This window comes from Myotis daubentonii, chromosome 18 (genome assembly GCF_963259705.1).
Source record: "Myotis daubentonii chromosome 18, mMyoDau2.1, whole genome shotgun sequence".
Classification (NCBI taxonomy): Eukaryota; Metazoa; Chordata; class Mammalia; order Chiroptera; family Vespertilionidae; genus Myotis; species Myotis daubentonii.
Window position 1 is genome coordinate 19,291,723 of NC_081857.1, and position 26,426 is coordinate 19,318,148.

At 40.8% G+C, this 26,426-nt stretch overlaps 2 protein-coding genes across 2 annotated transcripts in view; one reads left to right on the top strand and one right to left on the bottom strand.

Annotated features, from left to right (window-relative positions):
• The window catches only part of RGL1 (ral guanine nucleotide dissociation stimulator like 1), a 214,563-nt gene that overhangs the window by 185,937 nt on the left and 2,200 nt on the right, over positions 1-26,426 (bottom strand). The window lies entirely within an intron of this gene.
• On the top strand, positions 15,904-22,932 carry APOBEC4 (apolipoprotein B mRNA editing enzyme catalytic polypeptide like 4). The gene is made up of 2 exons (XM_059673178.1): positions 15,904-16,095; positions 20,583-22,932. Exon 2 carries the CDS (start codon positions 20,598-20,600, stop codon positions 21,717-21,719), a length of 1,122 nt encoding a protein of 373 aa, XP_059529161.1. The 5' UTR covers positions 15,904-16,095; positions 20,583-20,597; the 3' UTR covers positions 21,720-22,932.

Sequence of the window (26,426 nt, forward strand, 5' to 3'; positions counted from 1 at the left end):
ACAACTAGAGAAGTAAAGAAGAAAGCACAATGAGACTGGTAGGAGGTGCGAAGGCATGAAACGAGCTGGTCTGGCACCCACGTGTGCCGCTTTTTTAATCAGGAGGGACATCGTCTCTGCAGAGGCCGCCCGGAGGAGCAAGGGGTCCCAGCCCCACACCAGACCCCCCAGCCTAGGTTTCCAGAGTTAGGAAAAGAAGTCCCTATGGGCAGTAAGAACTACGGGCTGTAAAAACCAGTCAAGATTGGGGCTCAGTGACACAGAGGCTGCTGGAGACCCAGCTGTTCCTCTTAAAAGGCTGGCACCCGAACTGAACTTACAAGATCCTGCTTCCTCTGAGCACCAGCACCAGGGTGGGGCTCTGGGGAACACAGACACACATGAGCCGGAATTGGATTGTCTGGTATGGGGCAGGAACTCAGGGCAGCTTTCTCCCAGAGGAGGTGTTCACAGGTATTATTGTTCCTATTGGTCCCATTATTCTGGAACCTCCCTGGTCACAGGGCTGACTGGCAGCCATTTATGTTTGCTCTGGCCCTGATGATTCCCTAAGATCCTCCCTCATCCAATTTACAACCCCCCCACCCCCCACCCCATCCCCGCCAAGCTGTGTGCAGTGGCTTTTGCATATGAATGGCCTGTCCTTGCTCAGGCTAAAATCTCTCAAGCAAGCTGCAGCTGGGTCAGGGAGCCTCAAACCTATCAATAAAAGGCCCAAGATCTGGCACCACCACAAGCCTGCCTTGCTTTATAGCTGGGCCTCATCTGGGCACTTCCAAACTTGATACAAAGAGGAGGAATCTGTTGTTCTCTCTATAGCTGCCACTGGGTAGCCCCAGGCAGTGGCTGACTCTGCAACTCCCTGGAGACCAACAGCCAGTGTACCCAGTGGTCAGTGTCAGACCATACCAGATTACAACTCTACACATCCATAAACAACACACTCAAGGGGAAGACTCAGTGAGCACCAAAGCCCCACTGAAGCAAGTCCTGGTCCATAGGGGTGTCTCCTACACAGTAGCTCTCCCACTGTAGTCACTGCTGGTCCTCACAGCCAATTGGCCTGGAAGTCAATTCCTCCCAGTGACACCAACAGCAATCAAGTATCAACTACAATAAGACTGTGTTCACAGCCCACAAAGGGGTGCACTTAGAGCTCCCAGCTCAGGTGCCTGGAGAGGCTGAGCCACTGGGCCCTATAGAACACCTACTACACAATGCCACTCTACCAACTCAAGGAGACATAGCAACTCTACCCAATACATAGAAATAAACACAGGAAAGCAGCAAAAATGAAGAGACAAAGAAACACGTCACAAAGGAAAGAAATGAAAGAAAGCAAACTACTATGGATATAGAGTTCTAAACCACAGTTATAAGGTTACTCAAAAATCTACTAGAAATGGCCAAAAATAAAAATAAAAAAGGACCAGAGATTAAGTATACACTGACTGAAATAAAGAATAATATAGAGGAATTCAACAGTAGAGTAGAGGATTCTGAGAATCAAATCAATGACTTGAAATATAAGGAAGCAAAAAACACCCAACCAGCAGAGCAAAAAGAAAAAAGAATCCAAAAATATGAAAATAGTGTAAAAAGCCTCTGGGACAACTTTGAGTGTACCAATACTTGCATTATGAGGGTGCCAAAAGAAGAGAGAAAGCAAGATATTGAAAACCCCTTTGAAGAAATAATGACAAAAAACTTACCCTACCTGGTGAAAGAAACAGACTTACAAGTCCAGGAAGCACAGAGAGTCCCAAACAAGAGGAATCCAAAGAGGACCACACCAAGACACATCATAATTAAAATGCCAAGGGCTAAAGACAAAGAGATAATATTTAGAATTAAAGGTCAGATAAAGAGTTTCACAGATATGAAAAAGCTAAAGAAGTGCATCATCACCAAACCAGTATTATATGAAATGTTGAAGGGTATTCTTTAATAGGAGGAGGAGGAAGAAGAAAAAGAAAAAGATCAAAAATATGAACAACAAAATGGCAACAAATACATACCTATCAATAATTGAATCTAAAAATCAAATAAATGAATAAGAAATCTAATAAACAGAATAAACTGGTGAATAAAATAGAATCAGAGTCATGGAAATGGAACAGACTGACGATTCTCAGAGGGAAGGGGGTAGGGGGTGGTGGAAAGAGATTAAACAAAGATCTTATAACCATATATGCATTACCTATGGACACAGACAATAGGGTAGCAAAGGTCTGGGGTGGGGCAGGAATGGGGGGGAGGTGGTAATGAGGGGGAAAAGAAGGATATCTTGTTGAGTAATAAACTCAACAATAAAGATCAAAACACACAAAAAAAGCAACCAATAAATGCATAAATAAGTGGAACAACAAATCCATGTTTCTCTCTAAAAATAAAAAATAATAAATAATTTTTAAAAAGAATCATTGTTATTAACAAAGTTCTTGAAGAAATGTTGAACATTTCAAATGTTAAATAGTCTCAGCCAATTTAGGGTGTTCTCTGTACTTTTCATCCATTGCTATTGCTTTAAATCAAGTTCTTGAAATGAGGTTTTAAATATATAAACTATGTATAAATATAAATATAAATGTAAATATAAAAATATTTAAATCAAACATTGGTATACTTTCAGATTATAATTATAATTTACATGGAAAGAAACAAGGTTCTCCAAAGGAAAGACTCTGTCTTCAGCTGTGCTAAGGCAACTTGCCACTAACAGCCTAAGGGCAGGAGGGGCCAGGGGCAAATTATGGGTTTAGCCTTTCATCTCTATAATGTGCTAACGACCTGTATATAAAGGCTCTTCTGTCCACTTTGGGACTGAAGTCTCCCAGTCTTTCCACTTAAAAACGAGAAATGTCAATATGGCGAGTGTCCCAGCCCGGCCATTTCTGGAACTGTCTTGGGCTCCTAAAGGAGGGCTGACAGTGACAGGAGGCCTCTCGCCTCACCCTTGCAAATGCTCTCCTCTACTCCTGCTGTTGTTCCGATAAATAGCCAGTGTCAGGCCCGGGTCCTCACCAAGCTAAAAACTTCTCCAAAATCAAAAGCCTTAGGAAATCATCGTGCCCTTTCAAACATCACAACAGCTTCTTTTTAAAGAATCTTGCTCTTTTGAAAAGAGATTCAAAATAGCTTCGCAACTCACCAACAGTACAAGAAACATAGGTGATATAGAAAAATCTCGTAAAGCTAGCATGGAGATTACCATTCAGCAATTCATTCATTTATTCCTTGACTGCAGCCATAGGCCATGAATGGCCCTCGAAGCTAATAATGCAGCAGGTGAACAGAGGAGCTGGGTCCCTGTCTTTACAGGGCCTACTGTTCAGTAATACAGAAATAATACTTTTTAATGTCGCCTGTCAGTCAACAGACAATAATATCACCTCAAATCCCTTTTGGAAGTAAGCCTGATATAAACCAATGAAAATTAAATTCACCGATCATGATATGGTGGCAGGAAAATAAGGATAAATGCTCCATTCGATACTCACAAGAGTTCTCTGAACAGTTTTTACCAAACTCAGTTTTCTTACGAGGTCTCCAAGTAAAAGGGTATATGGACTAGACCAGCCACAATCCCATACAGATGGTTGTATTTGGTATACAGGGAGATGGCTACTCACAGTTAAGCAAATAAAAGTAAACCAAAGTACCATATTCTCAACTGCAAACTCCTCCTTTTGACAAAATTAGTAATTCAATGTCTAACCTTGATTAATACTATATATTATTAACATGCAATAGAAAATCTTTCAAATTCACATACTCAATAAACTGAGTGTTCTTTTAAATGAAGTGGAAAGTTAGAAGCTTTTTGTTAAGATCATCTGGGCATCTTAGAAATCTGAATCCTGAGTTGGACCCATTCCCACATTGTTATAAACCACACTACAAACTCTCAAATCAGGGATAGAGTCCTTTGTGGAAAGATGAATCCAGAAAATAAACTGAAACCAGATTTCAGTTTGGCAACTTAAGTTCAGAAGACAGAGACTTGGAAACAGAAGAAAAAGAATAGAAATTGACATAATTCAGGTAGGTTGGAATTCAAAGTATGCTGGGACCTTGGCAACACAGACCAGCTGGAGCAAGACGAAGCCAAGACCAGGCCAGGCACAGTCCAGGGAAATGCATACTAGCTCCAGATGTCTGTCTGCCAGGTGGATGCTTGCAACCCCAATGCACCATGTCCAAAGACACAGCAAGCTCATACTTGGTTCGGGCAGACATTGGGAACAGGAGGATGAATTCAAGGGCAGGACAGGGCCATGAAGCTACAGACTCAGAGTCATGGCAAGACTTGTATTCTCAGCAATACTGTAATCTGAGTACATAGAAAAACCTAGAATTGGGGGGGGGGGTAAAATATAACAAAGATTCAAAAATATAGCTGATTCACAGGGAAGTAAGGGAAATTCTAAAACCAAAACCGGAGAAGAACGTCAACACAGATATGTTACACTGGCACTGACATTTAGGCTGTGCTGATACTGGTAAAGAAGCTTGGGATTTTATAGTCCTGTGGGAATAGATGACGAAAGCTTGGGTTTGCTCGATGTGATGTGGAACAAGTCCCTTCCAGCCCCCATAACCCTCACGTGGCTAGGCTCTCAGTAGAAAGAGATGACAAGGAAGCTGTCTATCTCAGCATAGATGTTTGGGGGAGCACTCCCCAAGCAGAAGATTTAAATTTCCATTACCTAACTGAAGAGACAGGAACTGCCAAACTCATTTTATAAGGCCAGCATTATCTTAATACCAAAGCCAGACCAGGACACTACAGGAAGAGAAAATTACAGGCCAGTATCCCTGATAAACATAGATGTGAAATTCTCAACAAAATACTAGCAAACCTGAATTCCAGAGCACATTAAAAAGGTCTGACACCATGATCAAGTGGGATTTATCCCTGGGATGCTAGGATGGTTCAATATACACAGATCAATAAATGTGATACACAATATTAACAGAATGAAGGATAAAAATCATACGATCATTTCAATAGATGCAGAAAAAGAATTTGACAAAATTCAACATCCTTTCATGATAAAACTCTCAACAAACTAGGTAGAGAAAGAATGCACCTCAACATAATAAAGGCCATATATGACAAGCCCTCAGCTAATATCATACTCAACAGTGAAGAGTTAAAGGCCTTTCCTCTAAGATAAGAAACAAAGCAAGCATGCCCACTCTCCCCACTTCCATTCAACATAGTACTGGAAGTCCTAGACACAGCCATTAGGCAAGAAAAACAAGTAAAAGATATCCAAACTGGGAGTGAAGAAGTAAAGTTACCTCTGTTTGCAGATGACATGAGCTATATACAAAAGAACCTAAAGACGCTACACCAAAACCTATTATAACTAATAAATAAATTCAGTAAAATTACAAGTACAAGATCAGCATACATGACCTGGCTGGTTTGGCTCAGTAGATAGAGTGTCAGCCTGCCAACAGAAGGGTCCCAGGTTCGATTCCTATCAAAGACACATATCTTGGTTACAGGCTCCTCCCAGGTCCTGGTCCTGGTCAGGGTGCATGCAGGAGGCAACGATTCAATGTGTTTCTCTCACATCAATATTTCTCTCTGTCTTTCCCTCTCTTCCACTCTCTCTAAAAATCAATGGAAAAATATCCTCGGGTGAGGATTAAAAAATAATAATAAAACAAAGAAAAATATATTTAAAAAACAAACATACAAGTCATATGCATTTCTATACACTAACAACGAACTCTCTGAAGAAATTAAGAAAGCAATCCCATTTACAATACCATCAAAAACAATGAAATATTTAGGAATAAATTTTAACCAAGGAATTGAAAAACCTGTACACTGAAGCAAGAAACTGAAGAAAACACAAATAAGTGGCAAGATATCCCATGCTGTTAGATTGGAAGAATTAATATTGTTAAAATGTCTATACTACTCAAAGTGATCTATAAATTCAATGCAATCCCTATCAAAATTCCAATGGCATTTTTCATAGAAATAGAAAATGCTGTCCTAAAATTTGTATGGAACCAAAAAAGATCCTGAATATCCAAAGCCATTCATGAAAGAAAATGAAGCTGGAGATATCACCCTTCCTGATTTCAAGCTATATTACAAAGCTGTAGTAATCAAAAGAGTGTGGTACTGGCACATAGAGCAATGGGACAGAATAGAAAGCTCAGAAATAAACCTATGCATATACAGTCAACTAATCTTTGACAAGGACACCAGGAATTCACAGTAGGGACGGATAGTCTCTTCAACAAATAGTATCGGGAAAACTGAATATTCAGATGCAATGAACCTGGACCCCTAGTTTTCATAACTCATAAAAGTTAAGCCAAATAGATTAAAGACTCCACTATAAAACCTGAAACCATAAGACTCCTAAAAAAAAACATATAGGAAAAGCTCCTTGACATTGGTCTTAGCAATAATTTTGGGGGGAAGAATACCAAAAGCACAGGCAACAAATGCTATCTATCTATCTCTTACATATACACATATATATAATGGAATACTATTCATCCATAAAAACAGCATGATGAAACTGCTGGGCATTATGCCAAGTGAAATAAGCCAAACAGAGAAGGATAAATATTGCAAGGTATTATTTATATGTGGAATATATATTTTTTAGCTGATTTCATAGAAACAAAATAGAGTGGTGGTTATGAAGGGTTAGGGAATGGGAGAAATAGGAAGATGTGGTCAAAGGGTACAAACTTATAAATCCTACAGATGTAATGTACAGCTATTAAAAATATGGGATTATGTATTTGTTATATATGGTATTGTGTATTTGTCATATACATGAAAGTTGCTGAGAGTAGATCTTAAGCATTCTCACCACAAAAAATAAAAAAGTTAAATATGTAGGGTGCATTAAAATACTTGTTCTTAGTAATCATTCCACAATTTATACGTATATAAAACCATCACATTTTATACTTTAACTATATACACTTACAGTTGTCAATTATTCCTCAAAAATGTTGCGGGAAAAACAAACAAAAAGAATCAAATTGGCTTTGTTGCAATTCTCTATTAAAAATTTTTTTTACTGTTAAAAAAATTATATTACCTATGTAGTTCAAGAACCCAGAGCTGAGAAATAGCTATGAAAGTGATCCAGGGCTGGAAACACACTCAGTGCCTGTAAAAATTAAAGGCAAATTCTCTCTAGAGCAGTGATTCTCAGCCTTGACTCTGGAGCTTTAAAAACACTAATGCCTCAGTCTCACACCTGGAGTATCTGAGTTAACTGATCTGGGGCTCAACCTGCCGCCCTAATTTCTAAAAGCTCACTCGGTAGTTCTAATGTGCAGAAAAGACTGAGAACCTTCGCTCTAGAGAGACATGCTTCTGTGCAGGCCACACAGAATCCCCACCAAGCATGACTTCAAAAACAACACTTTACGGCACCCAAAGGGGCAATCCACCATCAGCAAGAGTAGGAGGAATAACTGAAAGGAAAGTTAAGCCTCCAAGAACTTCAGCTAATAGAATTATTTGTTGCAGACTATATGATAACATTGAAATAATTAAAGGTTTTGTAAAAACCAAAAATATAAAAATGGAGGAGAATACAGACACAAAATAAAACTATAAAGGATAAATATATTCATTGATTTCAATAACTCAATAAGTGGGTTAAAGAGTAGATTAACAGATCTGTAGAGGAAAGTAGAGAACAAGATGATTGTCCCAGAGAAAATACCAGGAATACAGCACTGAGAGTTAAATAATGGCATCTGTCAGTTGATTGAGCATCATCCTATGCACCAAAAGGTTGCAGGTTCAAATCCCGGCCAAGGCACATGCCCAGGTTTTGCTTTTGGTCCCCTGTTGGGGTGCATGCAGGAGGCAACCATCAATGTTTCTCTCTCACGTCAATGTTTCTCTCTCTCCCTCTCCTTTACTCTCTCGGTAAAGTCAAGAAAAACGTATTTTTTTAAAATAAATACTAGGAATCACAATAGGAGCTGAAAGCATCGATAATTTAAATATGAAATTTGTTGGTAAGCATGGTGACCTTGAAAATTAAAAGTCAGAATAAATGAGAAGGGTTAACATATACCTAATTGATGTTTCAAAAGAGAGAAATGTTTCAAGAGATAATGGCAGAGGAGAAACCAAGATGGCGGCATAGGTTAACGCCGGAGATTGCTGCCTCGAACAACCACTTCAAAAAACAACTAAAAGACGGAACGGACATCATCCAGAACCACAGGAAGGCTGGCTGAGTGGAAATTCTACAACTAGGAGGAAAGAGAATATCATACCCAGACTCAGAGGAGGCGCAGTGCTGAAGTGAAATACTCAGGTGTGGAGTGCGCGCGCCGAGCGGGCTGGAGGCGGGGGGCGTGGTTGTTGTTTTCAATCGGGAGGGAGTTTCAGACTCTGAGCTCCAGATCCGGGTGAGTCTCTAGGGACCCAGACTCAAATGGGAGAAACGGGACTGTCTGGCTTCGGTCGGAACTCAAAGGCAGCTTTCTCTCCAAGGTTTGCAGCGGTTGCTGGGACTCTGTGAGGCAGAGGCCCTAGGGATGGAACTGAGAGCAGCCATAACTGCTCGCTCTACCCGCCCTGTGGATCCCCGGGGACCCGCCCCGCCCAAGTCCTGCACAGAGCCATTTGCAGGATAGCCTCAGGCAAACACTAGATTAGCACCGCCCTAGAGATCCAGCACAGAAGCTCTCCCACTGCAGACACAGCGGACTCTCATAGCCAGTTAGCCTGGAGGTCAAATCACCCCCGGTATTGCCGACAACAATCAAGGCTTAACTACAACAAGACCGCACACAAAGACCACTAGGGGGTGCACCAAGAAAGCATATAAAATGCGGAGACAAAGAAACAAGACAAAACTGTCAATGGAGGATATTGAGTTCAGAACCACACTTTTAAGGTCTCTTAAGAACTGTCTAGAAGCTGTCGATAAATGTAGTGAGATCCTCAAGAAATCTAATGAGACCCTCGATGTTATGATAAAGAACCAACTAGAAATTAAGCATACACGGACTGAAATAACGAATACTATACAGACTCCCAACAGCAGACCAGAGGAGCGCAAGAATCAAGGCAAAGATTTGAAATTCGAAGAAGCAAAAAACACCCAACCAGAAAAGCAAAATGAAAAAAGAATACGAAAATAGTGTAAGGAGCCTCTGGGGCAGCTTCAAGCGCACCAACATCAGAATTATAGGGGTGCCAGAAGATGAGAGAGAGCAAGATATTGAAAACCTATTTGAAGAAATAATGACAGAAAACTTCCCCCACCTGGTGAAAGAAATAGACTTACAGGTCCAGGAAGCGCAGAGAACCCCAAACAAAAGGAATCCAAAGAGGACCACACCAAGACACATCATAATTAAAATGCCAAGAGCAAAAGACAAAGAGAGAATCTTAAAAGCAGCAAGAGAAAGAAACCCAGTTACCTACAAGGGAATACCCATACGACTGTCAGCTGATTTCTCAACAGAAACTTTGCAGGCCAGAAGGGAATGGCAAGAAATAGTCAAAGTGATGAATGCCAAGAACCTAAAACCAAGATTACTTTATCCAGCAAAGCTATCATTCAGAACTGAAGGTCAGATAAAGAGCTTCACAGATAAGGAAAAGCTAAAGGAGTTCATCACCACCAAACCAGTATTATATGAAATGCTGAAAGGTATCCTTTAAGAAGAGGAAGAAGAAGAAAAAGGTAAAGATACAAATTATGAACAACAAACATGCATCTATCAACAAGTGAATCTAAGAATCAAGGGAATAAATAATCTGGTGATCATAATAGAATCAGGGACATAGAAAGGGAGTGGAGACTGACTATTCTTGGGGGGGAGAGGGGTGTGGGAGATGCGGGAAGAGACTGGACAAAAATCGTGCACCTAAGGATGAGGACAGTGGGTGGGGAGTGAGGGCGGAGGGTGGGGCGGGAACTGGGAGGAGGGGAGTTATGGGGGGAAAAAAGAGGAACAAATGTAATCATCTGAACAATAAAGATTTAATTAAAAAAAAGAGAGAGATAATGGCAGTTTCTCCTTGGAGGATTTTCAGAGCTCAGCATGTCCTCTACTGAGTCTAAGCCCGTAATATTTTCTCTCAGCTTCCACATATTCTGTCTTAATTGAGGGACAAAATTGAACTAAACTCAGCTCAGCACTGATTTCAGCAGTTAATGACTTCATTTGAAAGAGACTGGAACAAAAGGAGCTGAAAGCATCGATCACTTAAATATGAAATTTGTTGATAAGTGTGGTGACCCTGAACATTTATTGGGGATTAGTTATCTAAATGAAGAAACAGAAGTACTGCAGAATCCCATCCAATGTTCACTCCTTCCCCATCAGATGACAAGCTTGAAAAAAACTGGTTTTTCTAAAATTGATAAATTAAATACCTTTCACTGACAATACCAAGGGTTGGCAAGGATGTGAGCAACTGGAATATCTTTCCATGCCTTTATGTTGCCAATGGAAACATAAAATAACAAATAACGATTGAGCCCTAACCAGTTTGGCTCAGTGGATAGAGCTTCGGCCTGCAGACAAATAACGATTGAAAACAATTTGGCAGTGGTAAGGAGGAAGAAACGTTCCTCTACCCTTCTTTCAGCGGGTCTATTACTTAAACCTACATAACACAGATTAGATTAACAAGAGAAAATTACCAAATGTAATTACATACTCAGGTATGGGAACCTGACATACATGAGTGAGTCAGAGAGCCACATATACAAGAAATTCAGAGACAGAGAGGTAAAAGGAGGGTATATGACATTCTGAGCAAAGGATGAGGTCAGACGCCCTGGGGCTTCAGAGGGGAGGGAGGCCATTCACAGGACGGCAAGAAGAGCAGATGTTCAGGAATGAGATGTGTTCCCTGCCCTCTACAAAGGTCATAAGAAGTTATCTCTGGTCATAATTCTTACTATGGGAAAGGCCCCTAATTCAAGTTCTTTAAGGGAGGTATAAAAAAGTTTCCTGTGATCCCGCGGGTCTCAATCACCTTCAGCTCAAAATAATTCAGATGCCGAAGTGACACAGCTTAGGGAGACCTGTAAGGAACCACCTGAAAAGTTCCTAGAAGGCGAGACGCGTTTGCTATACAACCTAGCAATTCCAGTCCGAAGTATTTGTCCAAGAGAAATGGAAGCATATGTCTACACAAAGACTTGCACACGTTCACAGGTTTTTCATCATGGCCCAAAACTAGAAACAATACGAAAGTCCATGAACAGATGAATAAATTATAGCACATCTATACAATGAAGTGTTATTCAATATGAAAAAGGAACAGACAACTAATAGATACAGTCGCATGGGTGAATCTCAAAAACATTATCCTGAGAAATAAGCGAAAAGTGCCAAAGTATATTAGTACTTTGTGATTCCATTTATGTGACACTTTGGAAAAAACACATGTAATCTACAGTAACAGCAAAAAGATAGCACTTCCCTAAGGCCATGTGGGAGGGTGATTCACGGGAAAGGAAGGGACCCAGGGGAAATCTGGGGTTGACGGAAATGTTCTACATTTTTATTGCAGTGGTGGTAACATGAGAACATACATTTGTCAAAACTCAAAACACTGTATGCTTAAAGTGGGTGTATTTTATAATATGTAAATTATACCTCATTGAAATCGATGTTTTAATTCTTCCCTCTTGCCAGAAACATGTTCAGCTGTTTCCCCCAACATACTTATCATCTTATCATTTTTCTACATTTTCTTCTCTTTCTTGATTTTATCATTGTCTCACTTTTCAAATATTATTTTTCCCATTTATCTTAAGACTAGGTCACAAATTTGAAATTATTTTCTCTTTGCTCAAAAAGTAGGATGTGATGGATGGATCACAGTATAAAGAAAAGGAGTTCTAACGTGCTCTGGGTTCAAATTCCAGCTCTACCAGTTACTAGCTATGTATCTTGAATATTAAACACTCTTAACCTCAGTTTCCTTATCTGTAAATGGAAATTGTAATAATACCCAGCTCTTCGGGATGTGAGGCATGTAAAATTTTTGGCAGAGTAGGCATTCAGTAAATGTTCAGGGGTTCAACAAATGATATTCTCATTTAACTTCTTCACCATCTGTATATAAGCTAGCTAGAGGAATTAACATAAATAAAATTTAGTTAATTTAGGAAGTAAAATCACTTTCTAATAGTGACTTAAGTGGGATAGAGAAGGACATGAAAGCAGTATCACTCAAAGCTAAGTCTGTGAACCAGGGCCCAGCCATACTTGCTACCAGTGTGAAAATAAGAGTAACTATTTAAAAATTTTTATAGAAATAGGAGATGACCCTGTATGATCTATATCAGAAAATGTGATTTAGAGTTTAGATCTTGTATAGAAGAAGGTTCTAGAATAGCTCACAGATTAAGGAGCTTAAGTCAGAACATAAAGCAACACACTGCTTCCTTCATTGGGAAAATCCTTCTATGAAAAAAAAAGAAAAAGAGCCAGCTGAACTAAACAATGTGCTTCACAAAAATAGATAACTGTTGAAATGTAATTATGAAATTGTATACACATTTATCTGTTGAGCTAATTTTTTTAATGGGCTCATGTTTTCTATGTATTTTTTGTTGATTTTTTTCCCTATAAAATCATTTTCATTGAATTTTACAAAATTAGTGGTTTGGAAACTAAATTGGTTCTTCCCCTCCGATCGTTTGAAACCTTTTTTTGGTTATTTATACCTTTGGGAATAAAGATGCTGCCTCCACCCTGCACTTTCCCTCAGCTTAAGTTAAGGAGTTAACTTTGAGTCTAAACATCTGCTTTCGTTTCCCTAGGATAATGGGGGAAAACAACATGGAGAGATTGGAAAGTCTGTGGTTTCAGCAAACTAAGGGTCATCCGACAGTGTCCTTGCTGTTAAGACTGTACTGCCACCCTGTGGCCATTCGGCTTATGACCCAAAGCTCCAAGCTCTCCCTTTCCCCTCAACACTAACATTTATCTTACCCCATCTTTCCCGCCAAGTCCTTAGTGAGCTTCATGAAATCTACTGAGTTCTCTGCAGGTCTTTATTTTGTGATTGCTCTTTTTCATCAGTTTCATCTAGTTTGTTACTGCTACGTGAATTATATACACCAAAAGCTCAGGCATCAAAAACAAAAGTAGACAAGTGAGAATATATATGGGAATATATATACATAGCAAATGAAATTTAACATAGTGAAAAGGCAACCTACAGAATGGCAGAAAATATTTGCAAACAACATATCTGATAAGGGGTAAGAGCCAAGGTATATAAGGAACTCATACAACTCAATAGGGGGGGGGAAAGCACACAAAAAAAACCTGATTTTAAAAAGGGCAACAAATAACTTGATTAGACATTGCTCAAAAGAAGACATACAAATGGCCTACAGAGATATAAAAAGGTGCTTAAGTATCACTAATCATGAGGGATGCAAATCAACACCACCATGAGATATCACCTCACATCTGCAAGAGTGGCCAATATAACAAAGACAAAAGTATTGTTGAGGCCATGGAAAAGCAAACCCTTGTATACTGTTAGTGGGGATGTAACTGGTGAAGCCATTATGGAAAACAGTATGGCGTTTTCTCAAAAAATTTAAAACAGAACTACAATATGGTTTAGCAAGCCCACTTCCAGATATTTTCCCAAAAGAATTGTAATCAGGATCTCAAAGAGATATCTGCACTCCCATAGTCATTGCACCGTTATTCACAACAGTCAAGATATGGAAACAACCAAAATGACATTGACAGATGAATGGACCAAGCAAATGTGGTATATACATACAATGGAATATTACTCAGCCTGAAAAAGGAAATCCTGCCATTTGCAACAACATGGATGAACCTGGAGAATATTATGCCAAGTGTAAAAACCAGTAACAGATAAAAACTGCATGATCTCATTTATATGTGGGGTTTAAAATAGTCATACTCATAGAAGCCTAGAGTAGAATGGTGGTTGCCAGGAGTTGGGGGGGGGGGGGGGGAGTGGTATTGGTCAAAGGGTATAAAGTTTCAGTTATGCAAGATGAATACGTTCTGGAGACCTAATGTAGAGTATGATGACTACAGTAACAATACTGTATTGAATACTTGAAATTTGCTAAGGGGTTAGATCTTACATGTTCACACACACACCCTAAAAAGACAACTCTATGAGGTGATGGATATGTTAGTTAGAATGATTGCTGTGATCATTTCACTATGTGTAAATATATCAGAAGATGTAGTTGTACACCTTAACAATATACAATTTTTATTTGGCAATTATACCTTAATAGCGCTATTTTTTTAATGGTGGCTACTTGGAGTTGCCTATACCTAAAATCGCCCTAAAATGTAATTGGTAAAGATACTAGTGGATACAAGCTCATTTTTAAGTTAATAGTTTTAAATGGAATATCATTTATTAAGGTTAAATAAAAGGTGAGCTTTGAGGATCAGCTTTTGGTTTAATATTTACAAGTTAACTGAGTTAAGAGATACATGAGATTGGAAGACGTGGGAACAGTAAAGGCGTGATCAGTGGCAAATGGTTGGGAAGGAGTGGGATGCAATAGAGTGAACGTGTACGAAAGCCTGAAGGAAAACGTAACGAAAAGTAACTAGCTGAGGAGTTAACAAATACACTAGAGACCCTTAAAAAGCACGGAGATGGGGGGGGGGGGGCAGTGGGGGGAGAAGGCCACATATGTAATACCTTAATCAAGAAAGAAAAAATAAAGGCACGGAGATCAGCATAAAACAGCCAGGCTAGAGGCGCCCCCGGAGGAGGAGGGCCTGTTGCTTTTGTGGAGACTGGAGTGAGGTGCTGCAGGAAGCCTTCGAGGTGCTGCCTCCGCCGGGCGGGAATGTTCAGAGCAGGATACATACACAGTAGTGACCGTCGCTCACTCGCTCACGGGGCCTGAGGGAGAGAAGAGGGAATATCCAAGGGTGTAATCTTGACGATCCACACCCGAGTGTCCTAGGAGACGCTGTGGAGGTGAAGGGGGCAGGGAGAGAACAGACAGGGACGAGTGGCTCTCCCATCAGCCGCAGAAAAAGGGCCACAACTGTGTCTTCAACTGGCGGGAACCACGCACATATCAATAGCAGGAGCCGCCCAGGGAACGTGGAAGGGGGAGGAAACGGCCAGGCCCGTGATGGCGAACCTATGACACGCGTGTCAGAGGTGACACGCGAACTCATCTTTTTGGTTGATTTCTCTTTGTTAAATGGCATTTAAATATATAAAATAAATATCAAAAATATAAATCTTTGTTTTACTATGGTTGCAAATATCAAAAAATTTCTATATGTGACAGGGCACCAGAGTTAAGTTGGGGTTTTTCAGAATGCTGACACGCCGAGCTCCAAAGGTTCGCCATCACTGGGCTAGGGCACACTAACCCAGGTTTGGACAAAATAAAGAGCTCCCCCTTTGGGGGCTGTTAGCAGAAAGGGCCTCCCTTGGGGAAGTCAAGGCCCTGCTTCCTCTCACGGGTGCCTCCCTCTCCCTGAAGGGGAAGCCTTTTACGGAGGCCCTGGAGCCTCCACGGGCCACAGAACCAGCAAATCTTGTCCAGACACCAAGCCTGGAACCTATACTAGATCAGGACCAAGGTGCTGAGCAGCATGACCTCAGAACTTGACTCTAACAGCTTTGGGGGCGCGGGGGAGCCCAACAGTTCATTTAAGCAGTCAAATGTTACACTTTCATCCAGGCTGGAATATGTGTTCATGTGTATTTTCATCTTTGGAACAGGTGGTTTGAAATGCAAATAAAGTACTAAGTGTCAGAGCTGTATCCTAGCAGTAGCTACTTTGCAAACGTTGCCATGGCACCAATTCAACAGGGTTCTTAGAAGCAGCCACACCTCAGCGAGTTCTTTCTAACTTGGGACAGCAAAGTTCAAGTGAACTAACAGACACACCGCAGCGTGAAAGAGTCCTGAACCGATACAGAAGGTGAATCTTTACAGTACAACCGTCGTCTGAAGCTATTTGAAACGGGGCCTCGAATTTAAAGAGGGGAAAAAAGAAGAAAATGAACCATCTCCCAGAACACCTGGAGTGCGATCCAAGCCTGGAGGCAAAATGACGGTAATTATAATTGCTGACGTTTGTTTTTAGCTGCTAACAGATTGCGCACAGATTGGGAAAGGCAAACGCCCTCCTCCCATTACTCCAGTGCAAACTGTGCTTCAGCAGCACTCGCTAGTCCTCGCTGGTGACAAGACAGCAGATTGTCTCATTTATGTTAAAGTAAGGCAAGCGTCCTCCCACGGCCGCAGGCCAGGGGCCACTCACAACTGGATGACAGAGCTGGTTATGCAGCTCTCTGCTCCTCACTGCCCACAGATCTGCGTTTGGAAGCACAGACAAACCAGAAGGAAAAGGACCAGGTGTGGACACAGACAATAGGGTGGTGAAGGCCTGGGGCAGGGGGCGGGGGCAGGCTAGAAGGGGTGAAGGGGGAGGGGGGGAAAGGGAACATATGTAATACTTCAACAATAAAGATTTAATTTATTTTTAATATATTTTTATTGTTGATAGTATTACAGAGATCTCCCATTCCCCTCTCCCTTTACCCCCTTCCTCCCAGCCCCTACCCACCCACCCCAGGTCTTCACTACCCTATTACCCATGTTCATGGGCTTATGCATATTAAGTACATAAGTCCTTTGGTTTATCTCTTCTCATCCCCCCAACTCCATATAAAGATTTACTTTTTTAAAAAAATATATTTTATTGATTTTTTACAGAAAGGAAGGGAGAGGGATAGCGAGCCAGAAACATCAATGAGAGAGAAATATTGATTAGCTGCCTCCTGCACGCCCCCCACAGGGGATGTGCCCGCAACCAAGGTACATGCCCTTGACTGGAATCGAACCCGGGACCCTTGAGTCCACAGGCCGACGCTCTATCCACTGAGCCAAACCGGTTCTGGCTAAAGATTTACTTTTTAAAAAAAGAAAGAAAAGGACTAGGTCAGTGATGGCGAACCTTTTGAGCTCGGCGTGTCAGCATTTTGAAAAACCCCAACTTAACTCTGGTGCCGTGTTACATATAGAAATTTTTTTATATTTGCAACCATAGTAAAACAAAGATTTATATGTTTGATATTTATTTTATATATTTAAATGCCATTTAACAAAGAAAAATCAACCAAAAAAATGAGTTCATGTGTCACCTCTGGCACGCGTGTCATAGGTTCGCCATCACTGGACTAGGTGATAGGGACACAGGATGCTGGGAAACAAGTCAGCCAACCCGCCTGTGACCAATCCCGGTTCCTGAGGTAGGACCTGGGCTAAGCAGAGCCTGTCCCTGCCTGATGAGGGCAGAATGAAAGGACAGACACCAGAAGTTAACAATACAAGACAGTCTGTGCTCAGTGGCTAATTGATATGAACCACCAATTGCGCCAGAGTTCAAAGGGGCCAGGAGTTCTCTCCTGCTCCCCTTCAGATGAGGGAGATCAAAGAACAATCCCAAACGAAGACTGAAAAAGTGAAGACCTCGCCAGTAGGGCGTCAGGGTCGGGTGACACCGAAGAGTTGGCTATCAGCAAGAAGGAGACTCCAGAGCTCCCTCCATTACCCAGGAAGGCCGCCAGTCCTCAGGCCTCCTCACAGAGAGTAATGATGCGCCATCCGCTGCTAACATAGCCACAGGAGAGGAAGAGTGCAAAGGAGGGAGTGCTGGGGTTTCCAGGCCACCTTTATCTCAAAAGACACAAAGACCTCTGCGTCCCAAAAGGGTCATTCTGAGACCATTATATAGAGTTAACTCCACTCACCGCCCCCCCCCCCCCAAAAAAAAGCAGAAAAGGGCCATAATATTTTAGCCAAATCAATCTGTAAGTTTTCTATGGGTGACTTGAAATTATCATTTGAGTAGTAACCCGGATATCAGGTGTGCCACCCAATGGCAGGCCAGATCCAGGGCACAAGAGTCAAAAGAGAGAGAGACTTTGGGCTTGGTTTCAGCACGTTTGGATATTCAGAGAGACCCAGTCCCATGGGTAAGACCGAGAGAGCAGGAATGCTGGGAGAAAACAGCGCTCAGGATCAAGGTGACATGGTGTCAGGTCCCAGGTGGTCCACCTGTTGCCAAGGGTTAAGCAGAAAGAGTCCAGGGCCCCGAGGGAAAGCTGTGCAAAGTCAAGGAAGCCTCAGGGCAGGGATTCAGTTTCAGCAGGAAAATGCAATGCTCAGGAGGAAACTGAGGCAACCCCCCAATCCTGCGGACTAAGATGACATGTCAGAGGTTAGGTCGTTAGGAGGAGTCTGGAGTATGACGGGTGTGGTGCCCAGGGTTACTGCCGAGAGACTAGCCATTAGGATGATGGTGACATGAGTAAAGTCACATTCCATCTAGAGCTGGATTGAGGCCCTAAAATATTTTCTGCCCAAGATGGGATTATACAAGGAACTCTGCAGGTTTCAGCCTGGAGATCAAATACAGCACTGACTGAGGGGATCTGGGAATGTAATTCTCCTCCTAGGAAGTGATGTGAGAGAGTTTGATCTAGTCCTATGACTTCTAGTGATCTACATTAAAGAACAGAGTCAGATATATGAACGATTTATTTAAAGAAATATTCATCAAAGTGTTACTTATAATAACAACAAGAGACAAGAACCTGAATGCTATAGTTATGTAATAAGACACGAATTAGGCGTGGATACTGTGCTTTTTGAAGAATTTTAATAACATAGGAAAATGTTCATGACACAATACTAAGTGAAAAAGCAAAATATAAAACATGGTTTTTGCCCTAACCAGTTTGGCTCAGTGGATAGGGCATCGGCCTACAGACTCAAGGGTCCTGGGTCCGATTCCGATCAAGGTCATGTACCTTGGTTGCGGTAACATCCCCAGTTGGGAGTGTGCAGGAGGCAGCTGATCAATGTTTCTCTCTCATAGATGTTTCTAACTCTCTGTCCCTCTCCCTTCCTCTCTGTAAAAAAATCAATAAAATATATTTTTTAAAAAACCCAAAAAACATGGTTTTATTTATGTTGGCATAACAAGCACACATAGCAAAAAGACTGGGGGAATAGACCTGTCAATGGCAATGGAAACTGATACAAACTGGCATGAGTTTTTATTTTTCCTTTATGCATCTGTATTATAAAAACTCTACAAGAAACATGTAATACATATAATAAAAAGTTATTTTACAATATTTTTAAACTATATTATAATGCCTATGTTGTTGCTTTGGAATAATGATAACTGAAGAAATATTTTTAAAGGAAAAATAATTACTTAAAGATCATAACAGTTCAGTTTTAACATCCCAGAAACTATCTGAAATATCCTAAGAACCCTATTGCTTTTAGAATAGTAAAGTTTCCAAATTACTCTAACAAGACCCACCCACTGGAAATAAAACTCTCAAATGTTGAGAATGCATATCCATGACCCAAAGAATACTCACCTGGCACTTCCAAGGGTGTAATCATGATGATCCACATATCTCTAGCAAGTAAATAGATTCCATGATCATATTCCCAAAAGGATAACCACTTCCAACTTATTGTCAACTAGAGGCCCAGTGCACAAAATTTGTACACTGCGGGGGGGGGGGGGCGGGGCCTCAGCCCAGCCTGCACCCTCTCACAGTCTGGGAGCCCTCGAGGGATGTCTAAGCCGGCAGTCAGATATCCTTAGCGAGCCGCAGAGGCGGGACAGGCTCCCACCATCACTATTGCACTCGCCAGCCGTGAACCCAGCTCAGGGCTTCTGGCTGAGCGGCACTCCCCCTGTGGGAGCACACTGACCACCAGGGGGCAGCTTCTGCATTGAGCATCTGCCCCCTGGTGGTCAGTGCACGTCATAACCACTGGTAGTTTCGCCTTCCAGTCAGTTTGCATATTAGCCTTTTATTATATAGGATGATTAGAAGAAATAGCTGATTTGAGACGCAAGCACACGCAACACCTCTGCATGATATGCTAGACACTATCATATTCGGAAAAGAGACAAAGAACATTACAAACAAATGCAAAACCCCTGTTTATTTCTTTGGACTTTCCTAAACAAGAATCATCTAGATAACCCTAGGACTTGTACTATTACTATTGAGAGCTAAGTGTTTATCGAGACCTTACTATGTGTTGGGGCCATCATAAAGCATTGTATATTTATCTATCATTCAATCCTCAAGGTAACCTTATGGGGTAGGAACTATCTAAGCCCCATTTTACAGACAAGGAAGCTCCCGGATGTTAAGTAACTTGCCAAAAATCACTAAGCTGGTAAGGAGCTGGGCCCTGATTTGCAACAAGTCTGTTTCTAGAATTTGCACCGTTAACCCATTTGCTCTACTGCCTCAGAATCTACGAAACAGGTAATGTATGATGCCTTTCTCTTTTGCCTCCTCCCCTCCTTAGGAGTCTCGATAAAGCTGAATCCTGAGCTTTCTAATCTATGGATAGACATCATTATCCTTTAGACTCAAAATGTTACCATGGTTATCACACCAGCTGCTTTAAAGAAAAATATGACTCAGTAAATTAATGCGCTGTCTTTAGTTCTTCCTGCACTGGTTTTACATATATTCTCTCTTCCTTGTTTAGGATTCCAGCTAGGAGATGACAAAACTAGCAATGGAGCCATTATATGAGGAATACCTAGCAAATCGTGGGACAATAGTAAAACCTTATTACTGGCTAAGCTTCTCTCTAGAGTGCGCTAACTGTCCTTACCATATTCGGACAGGCGAAGAAGCAAGAGTTTCCCACACAGAATTTTATCAGATTTTTGGATTCCCTTATGGACCCACCTATCCTCAAACAAAGCACCTCACGTTTTATGAACTGAAAACTTCTACCGGAGGCCTGGTGCAAAAGGGCCACGCGAGCAGTTGCACGACGAACAATACCCATCCAGAATCTATGCTGTTTGAGACGAACGGTTATTTGGACTGGGCCATAGACAACAACGACGGCATCCAGCACATCATTCTGTATTCCAGCCACTCCCCCTGTAATGAAGCTGACCACTGCTGCATCAGCAAGATGTACAATTTCCTGACGACGTACCCAGATGTCACTCTTAGCATCTACTTCTCTCAGCTCTATCATACTGACCCTGACTTTCCTGCCTCGGCCTGGAACCGCGAAGCTCTCCGGAGCCTAGCGAGTCTCTGGCCCAAGGTCACTTTGAGCCCAATAAGTGGCGGCATCTGGCATTTTCTCCTCAACAACTTTGTGAGCGGTGTCTTGGGATCAACTGTTTTCCAACCCATTTTAACTGGGCGAGCACTGGCGGACAGGCACAATGCATATGAGATCCACGCCATCACAGGAGTGAAACCTTACTTCACTGAGGTTCTACCCCAGGCAAAGCAGGATCCGAACGTAACAGCTCAGGCAGCTTTAGAAAGCCACCCTTTCATCAGTGCCTTTCCTGGACAGTCTCCGCCAGTGACAAGTGGACAATCACCACCCAGTCTGACACCGGGCCTCAGGGTTCCTGTCGTGTTTGTGCTGGTGCCTTTCCGAGACCTACCACCAATCCAGGTGGGTCAAGGCCCTTATAAGCCCTGGAATGTTGTGAGGCATTTAAATATGCCTCAGATGTCACCCCAGGAAACCAAGGACCTCCGAAGGCCTCCCATGGCAATGCCAGTGGAGACGATGGAATTCACAGAACAGTCTGGAAGTAGCAGCAAGGCAGATGACAAGAAGAAGAAAAAGAAAGGGAAGAAATAAAATGGACATTCCTGCAACGTAAGACCAAACAGCTAACGGAAGACTTAGAAGATAGCCAGCAAGAATCTGGAAACTTTCTCTCTTAGGTATGATCCAAGATGGAGCTAAACTGATACACTATAGGCAAAACCTGAATTATTTACCAGCTTAACTATTATAAAGCTACACTATTTTAAATATAATTCAAAATGTTTCCATAAGCAACTTATTATCTTTCCTTTATTTTTGAAAATGACAGTATCCAAGTGGAGCCATGAGTACCTTGCTAATATTTTGGTGTAAAAAAGAAAATGTTATTATTCCGGTCTACCCATATCATCTTTCCACTGAAAATGCCGGTGGATCAAATAGCTTCCTAAATTGGTTTTAGTATAAAGATTTACTATAAAGTTGGAAAACAGCCTGAAGTTACTGATTCTCAGTACTGTTTGCAAAAGCAAACCAGTGATTTTCCATTAATTGTTCATTGTGGACAGAAGATTTTAGGCAGCCTTTTCTTTTCTTTTTCTAAAGTGGTTCAAAATAGTTCTGTGCGTGGGGAAAAAGCTCTTTTGCTAATTGATTAGCTATCGCTACAAAAACTGATTTTTGAAATGTAGCCACGCGCTGGGTTTGATCTTTCCCAGCCCAGACCTCTGCCTCCTGAGTGGATGAGAGAGGCAGGTGACACATCAGACTCTCCAAGGTTCCTCCCCTCACACACCATGTAATAGCCAAACCCCTCTCACTGGCTTCCAAAGCTACTCCTCTACCTTCCTGTTGCCCTGTCTCATCAGCAAGATTATAAATTCCTATAGGTCCAGCGCTGTCTCTTTCACTTATTTAGTTTCCCTTTAGGATCTAGCACAATATCCCAGGCAAATAGGGCTAGCAAGGCTGTGAATCTACATCTCAGAACTTTACCAATCCCTGCTCCCCAACATGTCTTCTCCATTCCAGCCAAGTGGCCACTTAACTCTCCTGCAATGGACATCTTTTTTGTTGTTGTTAGCATCCATTCCTCCTCCTTCTGACATAGCCCCAGTGCATAATTGGTCCTAGTTCCCTTTTTTTCTGACAACTTCTTTTTCACCAGTACATATCTATACCTTGTCTCAAACTCTTGTTCAAAGGACACTTCTAGGAGGACTCTGACTAACCCTCTGAGCATGTGCATTAAACCACATTTGCTGCCTCACTTCCCTCTTAAAAGAAAAGAAAAATGTTTAAAATAGGAATGTCTGTTATGATTAAAATAAATAAATAAATTTTTAAGTAATTTCTATTGTTAACCTGAAATTTTTTATAGACTTATTGGAATATAATTATTTTTTGGATATATATTAATTGTTATTTAAAGAGCTACTTTTAAAGTTTAGTAGATCACAAAACCATGTCGACAATTTGCGGTGTAGAGTTTTTTAAAAAAAGACCCCAACATGACAAATGCAGCATCTCTGATCACTATCAGAGTAGCTCCAAATGGGCGACTCCACTAATGGCGTCAGCAAGTCTGAAAGGCCGGGGAGCAGCTCTGAAGCTTGTTGCAGTGGGAGAGACCTGCCCAAAATGTTTAACTCACAAAATGGAATGCTATTCATCTGTGGACTCCTCAAAAGAAAAAGTAGATCCAATTCGTTGCCCAGAAATCTAGCTCTAAAGTGGTGAAGAAGACCACAATATCAATCAAGCTACAAAGGATTCAGTTAGAAACGCAGTCTGAAATTTATGATGAATTTGTATTTCAAATGTGAACCTGGATACCAAGTATATAACAAAAGGAGAGATGTTGCAAGAACTATAGGAAAGAAAAGTGCTTGGGGGCAGTTAAACTTGTACTAGTTAGATCAGGAAGACACTGATTAGGGTGGGGGAGGGAATCATTACCTTGGTACATCTAACGTGGTCCAGGGTTTGGCTCTCAGTTTTGTAAGTTCAGCTCCCACTTAGTCAATACAGAGAGAATGGCTTTATTAATCAGGAGCAGACCTGGATTAACAGAGCTCCCAAGAATGACACGTAAAAGCAGAAAGCTAATTTACTAATTTCCAGTGAGACTTACTACTGGATATGCAACCACATATTCAAGTTGTCCAGCCTATGCCGCTTTACCATGCAGATAAACTACATGAGGAGCTACTATAATTAGAAGTTTACTTTGAGGGTTAGAAGAGCTCATTAAGTGATTCAAATGTTTAGTGCTTTCGGTCTCTGCTTCCCAGGGTTAGGCATCTGCCACTTGAAATGAAATGGTGTGATATACACAAGGGCACCTGTGCATGGACAGTATTTACTAGTAGGTGGGCCCAGAGTGTTCATCAAGCTACAATTTAATCCTGCTGGCCTGGGAGCAAATCCTCTCTCTTTAAACTGTTGTTACATCTTTTTTGATTCTTAGTACATGCAAACCAAAATGTTTAACTCTCAAAATGAAACGTTATTCATCTTATTTCCAAGAGTTTAAGGAAAGCTGCATGGTAACCTCTACTAATTAAAATTTTTTAAATAATATTATTACTATCTAACATTTACTGAGAGCTACATGTCATTTTTCTAAGTATTTACATGTATAACTCATTTAATCCAACCATCCTATTAGGTAGGTCTTTCAAATATGAACCTGGTGTATAACAAAGAGAGAAATGCTGCCAGAACTATAGAAAAGTGTTCAGGCAGTTAAATTATTGTACTGATTAGATATGACTAGGGCTAGGAAGAAGAATGTTAGACAAGTCATGAGTCCAAGCCAATATGGTCAAGCCTTAAAAGAGACTATTACGAGAGAGCATAAAGACACATGGCCCTAGGCAAGTAGCTTCTATTTCCTGGTCTGTAAAACAAGAGACATGAGCAAGATCTTTAGGTTCCTTTCAGCTCTACCTGCTCTAAGATGACATTTATCAGAGCAAGAGTTCCATGAAGTGATTGAAAACACAAGCTTCAAAATCTGACTGTCCTGTTTCCCATACCAGTCTGCTACTGGCTAGTTATCATTGGCTGAGTTATCTAATCTCTCTGAGCCTTAATTTTCTCATTCATAAAATGGTAACACTTAATTCCTAGGCCCTACAGCTAATCTGAGGATTAACCAATTAACTGGCAAGATATCTTGAATTTCATTAAAAAAGGTCCGCTGCTTATGGCGTACAAATGATTAAATTATGTAAGTACAGTAAAGAGCTTGCTAACCAAGTGTATAAGAAACAATAAACACTCAAGTGGTTTCTATTATTAATAAAATATGAATATGATGATAGAAAAGGATAGGAATTGTAAGATCTTTCAAATTCTATCAAAACTATATAGTCTGAGATGACTATTTTCTATTAAGTAGTCACTAAACCATAATATAGTCTATAGGTAATATGCTAAAAAAAATTATCTATTGTAGTAATGATGTTGCTAGAGAATCATGAAATTAATTCATTAAATACCAGAACTGAAATTTATTTATTTTCTATTTATAACACACGTTTGACATATTTGATTAACATTGAGTTCACTGCCATTTCAAATAATCATCCTGCCACGCTGCAGGATTTGAGGTCTTGGTTTCTTAAGTATTCAGTGGCAAGTCTGGGGAAGAGAAGCACAATGTAGGTAAGTGTACTTGGATTAAAATATATGAAAGGAAAAACCTATTATAGGATAATTTTATCAAAATACTCTCTAACTAAAATGATCTTTTGCTGTTTGCATCATCACAGAAATAAACAGAAGCTATATACTCTCATGCAGCATTAACTTTAGTAATGAACCTAACCAAGTTATGTGCACAATAAAAAAAAATGTCTTAAAGCCCCATGGATCCTTTATTTCAAGGATAAGCATTTCTTTGGAAAATTAAAATAGGGAGAATATTATTATGTACAAGGAATGAAGTACCATGATTAACATAAGAAATTTATAATTTGCAAGGAAGTGGAATAATGTATATTTTCTAATGAAAAGATAATTAAAGACGGGTTTCTTCACATACACAGAAATTTCCTTAATGCTTTAGGGAGGTAATTAAGGTGTTCATTAAAAAATACTCAATCTCACCCTGGCCAGTTTGGCTCTGTGGTTGGAGCATTGGCTTGAGAACAGATGGGTTCTGTTCAATTCCAGGTCGAGGGCACTTGCCTGGGTTGCAGGTTCGATCCCTAGGCATGAGTGGGAGGTGACCAATTGAGGTGTCTCTCTCCAGGCGATGTCAATCTTTCCCCTCCCCTTCTTGTTCCCTGCCCCTGCCCTCTCTCCTCCTCCTCCCTTTCTTCCACACACTAAAAAATCAATGAAAAAATATCCTTGGATCCTCAGGTGAGGTTTAAAAAAAAACCAACCCTCAATCTCTATATATGATTCCAAAATTATTTTGTCAGGTTATTAATTCATTAAATAGAAATGTTGGGTACCTACTATGTACAAGGTATTTAGTGTGAGACAATAAAAAACACTGCATTGGAAAAGCGCATTTTTTGGCATTATTACATCTCAAATGTAATACACATCATGTGGCTGAGAATTAATTGTATTTAACACATACAGAGCAAAATTCTGAGCAATCAAAAACAATTATACCCTTGAGCAACTCGATTTTTTAAATTACCCTCACTATTCCCTTAAGTTGATTTCTACTCACAATTCTTCCCCAATTCTAAAATGAGATAAGAAGAAAATTTCCTAAGTAAGACCTAATACAAAAGATAGAAATGTAAGAGAAGGGATGTATTAGCTCTTGAATCC